The 13,171-nt window shown below is 46.6% G+C and overlaps 1 protein-coding gene across 2 annotated transcripts in view; it reads left to right on the top strand.

Annotated features, from left to right (window-relative positions):
* The window catches only part of mocos (molybdenum cofactor sulfurase), a 489,344-nt gene that overhangs the window by 124,745 nt on the left and 351,428 nt on the right, over positions 1–13,171 (top strand). For both annotated transcript variants that reach the window (XM_085988161.1, XM_085988162.1), the window contains exon 4: positions 9,382–10,038. In XM_085988161.1, coding sequence (XP_085844287.1) covers positions 9,382–10,038 — 657 coding nt within the window. The remainder of the gene's footprint in view (positions 1–9,381; positions 10,039–13,171) is intronic.

The raw sequence follows: 13,171 nt of genomic DNA on the forward strand, positions 1-13,171 counted from the left end.
CGTTCCTTGTAACACTAATCTTTCCCCAATGGTTACTCTTGAAAGTGTTTAAATGTGTAGTCATCATGGCAGCTTTTAGTGGGTCTTGCATAGTCGACACCAAATAATTATTGCCTAAATAATTGGTTATGGAATTTTGAATAAATTATTTATGATTTCTTAAAATCTTAAGCAGTTGAGTCCAGACTTGCTAGGGGATGATGTTCTGGTGACGCTATCATAAACATAAGAGATCTTCAGAGATCATCTTCAGTCGTTGCAAAGGAGTTCACCCATTGATTTACTGACCCACAAACACTGTAGGCCTCCTGGAAAGCTGCCAGAAATTGCTCCCCCCCACCCCACCCCCAACCACTGATGGGCAAAAAATGAAAGTTTAAAAGAAGAACCTTGGCAAAGGAGGCGTTTGAAGTTCCGCCATCCTTCTGAGGTGTTTTCCACTTGGCAGTGTCCATCCTCCTAAGTTCAGCCAGACTCCTCATGGCCGTTAACGCTGCTGAAACACCTTTTAGCGACAGCACTCGCTAGCGTGATTTAATGTGGGCGGCAAACTCCAATATAGATGAGCTTGCGTCAACTCGGCATTACACGCCGATTGGTGTCACGCTCCAACTCATTAAAATACTTTCGCCGATGGTAAGCAACGGCAGCCTTGCCGAAAATGGTGGCCACCACAGTACCCACCACCAGCTGGCGGAAGAGAGCTGGCCACTGTTTTTTGCCATTTCATGGCAGTAATGGGTGGTGCAAACCACCTGACTTTCTAAGCCTATGGGTGTCAGTCTATATGTCCATCTGAGAAGGCAAACTGGGCCTCAGTTTAATGTCTCATTCGAAAGACGTCACTTCCGATCAGTGCAGTACTGAAGGAGTGCAGCACTCAGTGTCAGCCTAGGTTATGTCCTCAAGTCTCTGGAGTGAGGCTTAAACCCGAGAGTGCTGCCTCCGAGCCAAGGCTGACAGGTAGAGCTGGGTGTCATTAGCATACATATGGAACCTGACCCCATGTCTGCAAATTATGTTGCGACAGGGCAACATATAGATGAGGAAGAGGAGGCAGGCTGAGGATACATACTTTGGGGACTCCAGAGGTAACAGTGCAGGGATGGGAAAGGAAGCCATTGCTGTAGATGTTCTGGCTGTGATTGGAATGCAAGAGTGAAAATTAGCAAGGGCAGTCCTACTGAGCTGGTCATCAAAGAAAAGGAATTGGAAGAGGATGGTGTGGTCAACTATGTCAAAGGCTGCAGAGAGGTCAAGGAGGATGAAGAGGGAAAATGCACCACGGTCACAGACGGATGTCAATTTGTGATTCTGGTTAAGGTTGGTTTGGTGCTGTGGTATGGACAGAAATCTAATTGGAAAGATTCAAACATGTAGTTGCGGGAGCGATGGGTAAGGTTTTGGGAGGCGACATCACATTCAAGAACTTGAGAGGAAAGGGAGGTTGGAGATGTGGTACTTTGCAAGGACAGAGGGCTTGGGGGATGGGGGGTCAGATGGTGGTGGTTTGATGAGGGGATAATGATGGAGGGTTTGAAAGGAAGGGGAACGGTACCTGATGGGAGAGAAACATTTACAGTGTCACCTAGCTTGTAGCCAGGATGAGAAGTTGAGTGGCCAGCAGTTTAGTAGGAATGGGGTGAAGTGAGCAGTAGGTGGTTCTTATGGATGAGGTGAGCTCGGAAAGGGCATGAGGGAAGATAGTTAAGAAACTAGAGAATGTTAGGGTCGGGAGAAGCCTTGGAGGAGGTTTGGCTTAGTGGGTAAGAGCAAGTGGGGAAACGGCAAAGGTATCGGAACGACTAGTCTCAATATTGGTGACAAAGAAGTCCATGAGCTCCTTGCACTTGTTGGATGAGGGTAGGGGAGAGAGGTTTAAGGAGATAGTTGGTAGTGGAGAAAAGAAGCTGGGGTTATCTTTGCTATCTATGAACCTGGAGTGGTGTGTGGTTTTGACAAAGGACAGTGAGGCCTGACAGTGCTGGATGTGGTCCAGTCAGATCGGTGATGGCTGGCTAAACCAATTGTGTGCCAGATGTGCTCCCATCTGTGCCCCTGGGACTTGAAGGATTAAAGATGGTGGCCATACCAGGTGGAGGATGTACTGGGGATAAGGGCATCAAAGGTGGGGGTGAAGGACTAGTTCAACAGATCAACAGCTGCAGAAATATTGTGAATGAAGGGCCAAAGGCTGGGCAGCTGGGAATTTGAAAGTTTTTAGGTGACTTGGAAGAGAGTTTTTTCTAGGGGTGGACGCAGAAAAAGTGGTGTTGGACGGGGCTAAGGGAATGTGGGTGGTGATGGATATAAAGAGGTATTCGGAAATGGCCTTGTTTGTGATAGAGACCATTGGAGTTGTTAAATGATCAGTGAACGAATGCTGCTATATACCATATTTCTGGCATTCTACTATTATCATTTGTATTGCTGTAAGTGCAATATAATGCTGCTGTGCTAATAGTCTTGAAGCTGTTCATATTTTAAAAAAAAGACTTTCAAATAATAGTTTCTATCAATTCTGTTTTCCACTGTTAGTATGAAGACAGCTGGCATTATGAGTCAGCATTGGGCCCTCATACTGTGTTGCCGTATGTGTGGTAATGTCACAGCATAAAAGTGCCATTTTTCCAGTAACCTTCTAGACTTTAAGCTGCAGTATTTAGAAATTGATTTTACATCCTACAAATCCTATAGAAAACAAAGAGTAGGGGTAAATGATTTTTTTTTTAATTGGCTGGTTGTGGGTATGGTATGCCCCAGGGATCTATTCTGCGATTCTTTTTCTTTTCCATTTATATAAATACGGGAACGGTAGCGCAGTGATAATGTCACTGGGCAAGTAATCCAGAGGCCTGGACTAATGATCCAGAGACGCGAGTTCAAATCCCACCGCGGCAGCTTGGGAATTTAAATTCAGTTAATTAAATAAATCTGGAATGATTACTAGTATCAGAAATGGTAACCATGAAACTATTGTTGTAAAAACCCATCTGGTTCATTAATGTCCTTTAGGGAAGGAAATCTGCCGTCCTTACCTGGTCTGACCTATATGTGACTCCAGACCCACAGCAATGTGGTTGACTCTGAAATGGCTTAGCAAGCCACTCGATTGTAACAAACTGCTACGAAAAGCAATGAAAAGAATGAAACCGGTCGGACCACCCAACATCTACCTCGGCACCAGCTATGGACATGGCAACGGTACACCCAGCCCAGTCGACCCACCTGGGGACTTGTGCCAAAATTGGGAGAGCTGTCCCACAGACGAGTCAAGCAACAGCCTGACAACAGAATCATACCTTTCAGCCAATGCTTCAAACTCCTCCATCACCATCCCTGGGTATGTCCTGTCCCACCGGCAGGACAGTCGGGAAGGAGTGGCCCTGGGAGTCCTCAACATTGACTCCGGACCCCATGAAATCTCATTGCTTCAGGTCAAGCATGGGCAAGGAAACCTCCTGCTCATTACCACCGACCACCCTCCCTCAGCTGATGAATCAGTGCTCCTCCGTGTTGAACACCACTTGGAAGAAGCACTGAGAATAGCAAGGGCACAGAATGTACTCTGGGTGGGGGACTTCAATGTCCATCACCAAGAGTGGCTCGGTAGCACCACTACTGACCAAGCTGGCCAAGTCCTGAAGGACATGACTGCCAGTCTCGGCCTGCGACAATGGTGAAAGAACCAACACGAGGAAAAAACCTACTTTACCTCGTCCTCGCCAATCTACCTGTCGCAGATGCATCTGTCCATGACAGTATTGGTAGCAGTGACCACCGCACAGTCATTGTGGAAACGCAGTCCTGTCTTCACACTGAGGACACCCTCCATCGTGTGGTGTGGCACTATCACCGTGCTAAATGGGATAGATTCAGAACAGATCTAGCAGCTCAAAACTAGGCATCCATGAGGTGCTGTGGGCCATCATCAGCAGCAGAATTGTATTACACCACAATCTGTAACCTCATGGCCTGGCATACCCCTCTGATGCGCCATCAATTACTCAAAAGACTGAGGTTAAGCGAGTAACAACCAGGCTTTTATTAACTAAAGAATGAAGGTCTTGTCTCGAGTGGTTGACCCGTCCAGAATACTAAGGGACTGGGAGGTAGTCACTTATATACCTGGAATAGTGGGAGGAGTCAGCCGAGGCATGTCCAGACCTGTACCTAGTGGAATACACATACACATACACATACAGACAGGTATACAGTGATTTACCACACCCTCACTGTACGATTACCATCAAGCCAGGGGACCAACCCTGGTTCAATAAGGAGTGTAGAAGAGCATGCCAGGAGCAGCACCAGGCGTATCTAAAAATGAGGTGCCAGCCTGGCGAAGCTGCAAATCAGGACTACTTGCATGCTAAAAAGTGGAAGCAGCATGCTCTAGACAGGGCTAAGCGATCCCACAATAAACGGATCAGATCAAAACTCTGCAGTCCTGCCACGTCCAGTCGTGAATGGTGGTGGACCATTAAACAACTAACGGGAGGAGGAGGCTCCATGAATATCCCCATCCTCAATGATGCAAAAGACAAGGCTAAAGTGTTTGCAACCATCTTCAGCCAAAAGTGCCGAGTGGATGATCCATATCGGCCTATTTCTGAGGTCCCCACCATCACAGAAGCCAGTCTTCAGCCAATCCGATTCACTCCACGTGATATCAAGAAACGGCTGAGCGCACTGGATACAGAAAAGGCTATGGGCCCCGACAACATCCCGGCTATCGTGCTGAAGACTTGTGCTCCAGAACTAGCCGCGCCTTTAGCCAAGCTGTTCCAGTACAGCTACAACACTGGCATCTATCCGACAATGTGGAAAACTGCCCAGGTATGTCCTGTCCACAAAAAGCAGGACAAATCCAACACAGCCAATTACCACCACATCAGTCTAATCTCAATAATCAGCAAAGTGATGGAAGGTGTCATCGAAAGTGCTATGAAGCAGCACTTACTCACCAGTAACCTGCTCATGGATGCCCAGTTTGGGTTCCGCCAAGACCACTCTGCTCCTGGCCTCATTACAGCCTTGGTCCAAACATGGACAAAGGAGCTGAATTCCAGAGGTGAGGTGAGAGTGACTGCCCTTGACATCAAGGCAACATTTAACGGAGTTTGGCATCAAGGAGACATGAAGCTGAAGTCAATGGGAATCGGGTGCAAAACGCTCCACTGGCTGGAGTCATACCTAGCACAAAGGAAGATGGTTGTGGTGGTTGAATGTCAATCCTCACAGCCCCAAGACATTGCTGCAGGAGTTCCTCAGGGCAGTGTCCTAGGCCCAACCATCTTCAGCTGCTTCATCAGTGACCTTCCCTCCAACATAAGGTCAGAAATGGGGATGTTTGCTGATGACTGCACAGTGTTCAGTGCCATTCACAACTCCTCAGATAATAAAGCAGTCCATGCCCGCATGCAACAAGACCTGGACAACGTTCAGGCTTGGGCTGATAAGTGGCAGGTAACATTCATGCCACAGAAGTGCCAGGCAATGACTGTCTCCAACAAGCGAGAGTCTGACCACCTCCCCTTGACATTTAACAGTATTGCCATTGCCGAATCCCTTGCCACCGCCGAATTCCCCACCATCAACATCTTGGGGGTCACCATTGACCAGAAACTTAACTGTACCAGCCACATCAATAATGTGGCAATAAGAGCAGGTCAGAGGCTAGGTATTCTGCGGCGAGTGTCTCACTTCCTGACTTCCCCAAAGCCTTTCCATCATCAACAAGGCACAAGTAAGGAGTGTGATGGAATACTCTCCACTTGCCTGGATGAGTGCAGCTCCAAAAACACTCAAAAAGCTCAGCACCATCCAAAACAAAGCAGCCTGCTTGATTAGCACCCCATCCACCACCTTAAACATTCACTCACTCCACCACCGGCGTACCGTGGCTGCAGTGTGTACCATCTACAAGATGCACTACAGCAACTCACCAAGTCTTCTTCGGCAGCACCTCCCAAACCCGCGACCTCTTCCACCTAGAAGGACAAGGCAGCAGGCGCATGGGAACACCACCATTCCAAGTTCCCCTCCAAGTTACACACCATCCTGACTTAGAAATATATCGCCATTCCTTTTTTCGTTGTTGGATCAAAATCCTGGAGCTCACTCCCTGACAGTACTGTGGGAGTACCATCACCACAAGGACTGCAGCAGTTTAAGAAAGCGGCTCACCACCACCTTCTCAAGGGCAATTTGGGATGGGCAATTAATGCTGGCCTTGCCAGCAACGCCCACATCCCATAAACGAATTTTAAAAAAAAATGACATTGGCTCCCAGTTCCCCAACACCTGAGATTTAAAATTATTTTCCTCGTCTTTAGAACCATTCATTGTCTCGCCACTCCCTGTCTCTATTACCTCCTCCAGCCCTACAGCTCCCCTAAACTTCTTTGTCACTAAGAATGAGACCATCCAATCAGCTTTCTCTGCCTCTGCCACTTCCCTCCCTTCCCCTAGCCCACCAAGCCAAATTTCCTCTTCGGTTTCCCCCCTGCCTGAGCCCTGAACTCGCATCTTTTTCTAGTTTTCTGTCCTATCTCCCCTAATGCCCTCTCCGAGCTCATCTTGTCCATGAGACCCACCTCCTGCTCCCTCGACCCTAATCCCACTAAACTGCTGACCACCCAACTTCCCTTCCTGGCTCCCATGTTAGCTGATATTGTTAATGGTTCTCTCTCCTCAGGCACTGTGCCCCTCTCCTCCAAAAACCAACCCTTGACGCATCTGTCCTTGCAAACTACCGCCCCATCTCCAACCTCCCTTTCCACTCCAAAGTCCTTGGCCTAGAAATTCACTTGGGCGCGGGCAGCTCGCTCGCGCCCAAAAGTTAGCGCTGGGCGGGGCAGCATTAGCGCACGCCGTATATTCGTCTTCTGCGCCCCAATTCGGAAGCGGGCGCTATACCAGGGTGTGCCCGCCTCCGTTTGGGGCGCTGCAACTGAATATCGGCGCGCTAGTTGCCGCAACGCCACCCGATGCGGTGCAGCAGGCTGCGGTACTGCAGGCCTCCTCCTCTTAAGGGGGAGGTGCTTGCAACGGCCGGAGCCCCGATCGCGAGTGCCGGCAAAAGAGCCCGGCACAACGGAGAAGTGCCGGGCTCCACGGAAACCAGCCGGCAATGCCGCGGGGGGGTGGGGTGGAGGAGGCCGGGGAAGGAGGTGCGGGCAGGCGGCCGCCGAAAAAGCAGCCGGCCGCACCTTCCGCTTTAAAGTGCCCCACTATGGCAGCAGGACGGCCCCGTTTTCTGGTCGCTGTTTGCGCCCGCTTCGGAGGAGGCGGCCGCAAATAAATATGGGGATCGGCGCGGTTTCGGGGCGTTACGGGCCACCGCACACACCGATGACGTCATCGGTCCCGGCGCAGCGCTAACGGCTACCGCCGCCAATACCACTGCACTCAATTTCCGCGCTACCACCCCGCCGGCGCAAACGACCTCTTTAGGCGCTAAGTGGGCGCAAGGCCCACTGAATTTCTAGGCCCTTGAATGTGTTGTTGACTCCCAAAATCCGTGCCCACGTTTCCTGCAACTCCATGTTTGAATCCCTCCCATCAGGTTTCCGCCCCTGCCACAGTACAGAAATGGCTCTTATCAAAGTCACAAATGACATCCTATGTGACTGTGGTAAACTATCCCTCCTCATTGTTCTCGACCTGTCTGCAGCCTTTGACACGGTTGACTACACCATCCTCCTCCAAAACCTCTCCACTGTCGTCCAGCTGGGTGGGACTGTACTCCCCTGGTTCCATTCTTATTTATCTAATCGTAGCCAGAGAATCACCTGCAATGGCTTCTCTTCCCGCTCCCGCACCTTCAGGATCTATCCTTGGCCCCATCTATTTCTCATCTACATGCTGCTCCTTGGCGACATCATCCAAAAACACAGTGTCAGTTTCCACATGTACGCTGACGACACCCAGCTCTACCTCACTATCGCCTCTCTCGATCCCTCCACTGTCTCTAAATTGTCAGACTGCTTGTCTGGCATCCAGTACTGGATGAGCAGAAATTTCTTCCAACTAAACATTGGGAAGACTGAAGCTATTGTCTTCGGTCCCTGCCACAAACTCCGTTCCCTAGCCACTGACTCCATCCCTCTCCACAGTCTTAGGCTGAACCAGACTGTTGGCAACCTGGGTGTCATATTTGACCCCGAGATGAACTTCCAACCATATATCCGCGCTATGACTAAGACTGCCTATTTCCATCTCCGGAACATAGCTCGATTCTGCCTCTGCCTCAGCTCACCTGCTGCTGAAACCCTCATCCATGCCTTTGTTACCTCTAGACTTGACTATTCCAATGCACTCCTGGCTGGCCTCCCACGTTCTACCCTCTGTAAACTTGAGGTCATCCAAAACTCTGCTGCACAAAGTCTCGTTCACCCATCACCCCTGTGCTCGCTGACCTACATTGGCTCCCGGTTAAGCAGCACCTCGATTTTTAAAATTCTCATCCTTGTTTTTAAATCCCTCCATGGCCTTGTCCCTCCCCATCTCTGTAATCTCTTCTAGCCCCACAACCCTCAGAGATATCTGTGCTCCTCTAATTCTGGCCTCTTGAGCATCCTTGATTTTAATCGCTCCACCATTGGTGGCCGTGCCTTCAGCTGCCAAGGCCCTAAGCTCTGGAATTCCCTCCCTAAACCCCTCGACCTCTCTAGTCTCCTTTTAAGATGCTCCTTAAAACCTACCTCTTGGACCAAGCTGTTGGTCATCTGCCCCAATATCTCCTTATGTGGCTCGGTGTCATTTTTTTTGATAATGCTCCTGTGAAGTGCCTTTGGAAGTTTTACTATGTTAAAAGCGCCATATAAATACAAGTAGTGTTGTCGTCGTCATCTATCCCTTTCTCTGACTCTGGCTTCATCCCCCTGCCTTGCCATCTCCCTCTCCTTCTTTAAGACTTTCCTTAAAACCCACCTCTGACTAAGTCTTTCGGTCAACCCTCTTAATTTCCTCTTTGGCTCAAATGCCTTGGGACATTTCCTAAGTTAAAGGGACTTCATAAATGTAAGTTGTTGATGTTTGAGGTTGTGGACATATACACAAGAGAATGGTATTGCTGTTTGTTGATGACACCACATCTAGGGGGCGTGGCAAGCTATGAGAAAGAATGCAGGAGACTGCAGGACATTAGGTTAGAGGTGTGGATAAGTGGCAGACACAGTTCAATACAGAGAAATGTGAAGTGGTACATTTTGGGGGCAATACAGTGAACCGCGTCTGATAAAGTCCCCTCTCCACAGATGCCTGACCTGCTGAGTGTTTCCAACAATTTCTGTGTTTATGTCTACATTTAAATTTCCTTTTCCCAAAAGTAAGTAAAAGATATTGACTAATACTGTTTTGTTTCTTCCCCTGTAGAATTCTGCAGCACTTCAACACCAGCCCAGAAGAATATACCATCATTTTTACATCAGGAAGCACAGCTGCTCTTAAACTTGTTGCAGAAAGTTTTCAATGGACCTGTGCAGAGCAAGGAGGCTCAAAGAGTCGGTTTTGTCACCTGACTGACAACCATACGTCTGTAGTGGGTATGAGAGGATTGTCTGTTCCAGCTGGTGCTCTAACTATTCCGGTAAACCTGGACGAGATTTATGGAGATAAAAACACTCTGGACAAGAACATTTCTGTCGGCAAGGAGGAAAATTGTCACACTCATCATCTGTTCTGTTATCCTGCTCAAAGCAACTTTTCAGGGACAAAATACCCACTCACTTGGATAAGGGACATTAAATCAAAAAACCTGTATCCTTTTAGCAGAATCCCAGGGGAATGGTATGTGCTGGTGGATGCAGCCTCATTTGTGAGCACCTCGCCACTTGACCTCAGCTTACATCAGGCAGACTTCATTCCCATCTCATTTTATAAAATCTTTGGGTTCCCAACAGGTCTAGGAGCTCTGTTGGTGAAGAATGAAAGTAGTCATATGCTGAGAAAGAGATATTTTGGAGGAGGAACAGCAGCTTCTTATTTGTCGGGGGAAGATTTCTATGTTCCAAAGCAGTCAGTAAGTGACAGGTAAGGTATTTCTCTTCAGGAAGAAAAATATAACTTTTGAGATATTTTAGTATATTTTGAGTGCTTGGCTATCATTGTTTAAAATGCATTCATGTGCTATAAAATATTAAAGCTAATTGCTGGCAAAATTAACAGTCAATTATCTGAGACTGAGTCACATGCAAGGACAATATTGCAAAGGGATTTTTGCATTCTGATCATATTCCCAGTAAAACATGTTTCCAATTTTTCAATCCCCTAGTGCAAACTTTGGTAGTAACTCTAGCACAAGATTCCCTGGCTACTGCCAAAGAGCAAAAATCCAATTTATCCTTTTCAGAAAGTGCTGCCCACAATGAATATTTAAGAATTTGTTTAATTGACTTCAATTAGGCTTTGTCCTTCTCCCTTGTCATATTGGGTCATTGCCTGTTCTGTGTGCATGATTTGCCCCAGAAGTAAGTGTTTTCGTCTTTAATATTTTTAATGTTATTTTAAGTTTAAAAATATATTTTTGTATTCAGGTGCCTTTTCATTTTAAACATGCATGCTAAAGTACATTCCCATAATAATTAACTGGTAATTTGTGAGGCACAAGGAGGGTAATTTTGAGTCCGTGCTTCAGTGGGGAACTTCGCCGCTGGGAGCACATCAGCCTGCCAATGATTTTCTAACCATTTGTAGCTGGAATTTCAAATACGTGCCCCTGCCAGAAGCGTGGACCTCCTAAGATTTGCTCACAAGTCAAATAGATTTCACTATTACATGGTTCCCACAACAGGTGTGGAGTTCATTTTGTTAACTTTGTATTTTTTTCCTGTATTTTTATGGGGCATTGAAGATTCTCTTATACTTCTCATTATGTTAAAAAAGGCAACTTTTTTTCCTTGCAACACAACTAGCCCCAAATATATACCTTGAGTAAGTGACGGACTTGGTATGAATATTTCATTCCGTGACTGTATAAATAGACAAATTTTCTGTCAGTCATTGAATTGCCACTCTTGTCAATTCAGTTTTGTGCACAGGTCAATAAAATCTGTAACGTGCATGATCACAGTAGTAATAATAGAATAGTACAGCACAGGAGGAGGCCATTCGGCCCATTGAGTCTATGCCGGCTCTTTCGAAGAGCAATTCAGTTAGCCCCACTCCTCTGCTGTTTCTCCATATCGCTGCAATTTTTTTCTCCTTCAAGTATTATCCAATTCCCTTTTGAAGGCTACTATTGAATTTGTATCCACCACCCTTTCAAGCAGTGCATTCCAAATCTGAGCATAACCAGATGATCCAGTTACAATGCTATCACAGTGCAATAAATTTTCAATCTGAAATTACAGCATGGGCTATGAGTGTAGAAACACTTGATGCTTGTCTCTTAATAATTCATCTCTCCAGGTTTTTTCCAGAGCTGTTAAGCAATTTATTTTAATGAGTTAACCTTCGATAAATTCTATGTTAAAGGTACTACATAAAGTATGTTGTTGCTGCTGCTGCTGTTGTTTGGCCCTGGACAACAAGTGCAAAGTTGGCTCATTATAGAGTAAAGCTACCCACTGTAACCCTGGCTTGTTATAAACTCTGCTGCATCCACCACCTGCTGAGCACAGGTGTAATGGGGTCATGTGTTCACATGAGCCATCAGCGCAAACACCATAGCAATGATGAAGCAGAGATTCTGATGCATTGAGAGGTCTGTGCGTTTCCTCCGGTACAAGCCAGCCAAAATATCACACATCATTATGGTTTTCTGTATGCTGCACATCTTTACTGTGCAACATGGAATAATTATACAAGTGCCGGGGGAGAAGGGCCCTTATCCTTCTGACATTGAAAACACACTTGAAGATGAGCACACCAAGTGTGTCTCTAGTGAGCTGTCTGTCAGAGTCTGATTTACAAATCCTTGACACAATGACCCATAAATGTCCTGCATAAACAGTCCTCCATACAACTTAATTATTCCCTCAACAGAAGCACCTTCGCAGCTAGATTTGACAAATATTCCCCAACTGCCAAACATCTCACTTCTCTCACCAGATATTGCAATGGTCCATATCATTCTTTCAAGAACACTCTCAAGAATCAATATGAATGAAGTGCCAATAAATGTTATTTCCCTACTTGTGGTCTATAGCCCCAAAAATCTGTGGTGCAGTATCTTGCTGAAGAGGCCACCAGGAACTTCTACCACTGACCCTGGCAGACTTTTCAGGGTTGGAGGAGGTTCCCTCATTTCAGTAACTATGACAGGTGCCCATTCCACTTGTGGCACATCTTAGGCTTCAGCAGTTGGTGAACGAAAGGTATCTGCTTCGGGGGACAGTGGTGCCTGGTCTACTCCTGGAAGCATGTCTGGAGTGTTTCATCGGCCCCTTCTAGAAGTGTAGGGTTTGGTTTCGAGGCTCGCCAGCTGCATTTAAATGAACAGAGGTGTTAACAGTGACAACCCTCCAGTCTTGACACAACTGCCAGATACAAGGATATCCAAAAGATTGTGGTCAGAACACCTGCTATTTAGGCTCTGACTTCCTTCAGCATTCTAGGATGCACACCCTTTTCCGCTTTTGCGTTTCAGCAATTTCTTCTTCAGTCCTGCTTTCACACTTTATAAGTCTCTTGCAGCTCAAGACTACTACCTTGCTAGTAAGCTCAAATTTATAATTTCTTAATTTACACATTGGCCTAACTGCCACAGAACATGCAACCAATCAGAGAATAGCTAACCACACCACTTACATAACCAATGAATTAACTTATTACTGGCTCAAAGGTAAGACACCAAATAAACAAGTATAAACAGCTACTAGTATTGAACAGCTAAAATGAAGGAAATTAAATTGAAAATAAGAAAAATAAATAAGTAAAAATTTCAATACTTAAGGCCCAGTCACTCTCAATGAGACTAAACACCACATTCTCCTGCACCATGATGATTTTCAGGATTGTTGTGTGCTGCATACTGTACAATTTGGCCTTATGAAGAGGTTTCATCATAGATATCCCAGCATCAAGAGGAGCAGGAGGAGTCTGAAGAGAGCAAAGCAAAACCCAATGCCAGAGCCATTCGGCAAGCTCTCACACAAGAGACCTTTTCTTAATTTGCAAGTGTGAATACTGCATTAGCTGTCCTTTCTACATCTTCCCCATGTCC

The sequence above is a fragment of the Somniosus microcephalus genome, chromosome 5, assembly GCF_052327205.1.
Source record: "Somniosus microcephalus isolate GS21.2 chromosome 5, FLI_Smic_1.0, whole genome shotgun sequence".
NCBI lineage: Eukaryota > Metazoa > Chordata > Chondrichthyes > Squaliformes > Somniosidae > Somniosus > Somniosus microcephalus.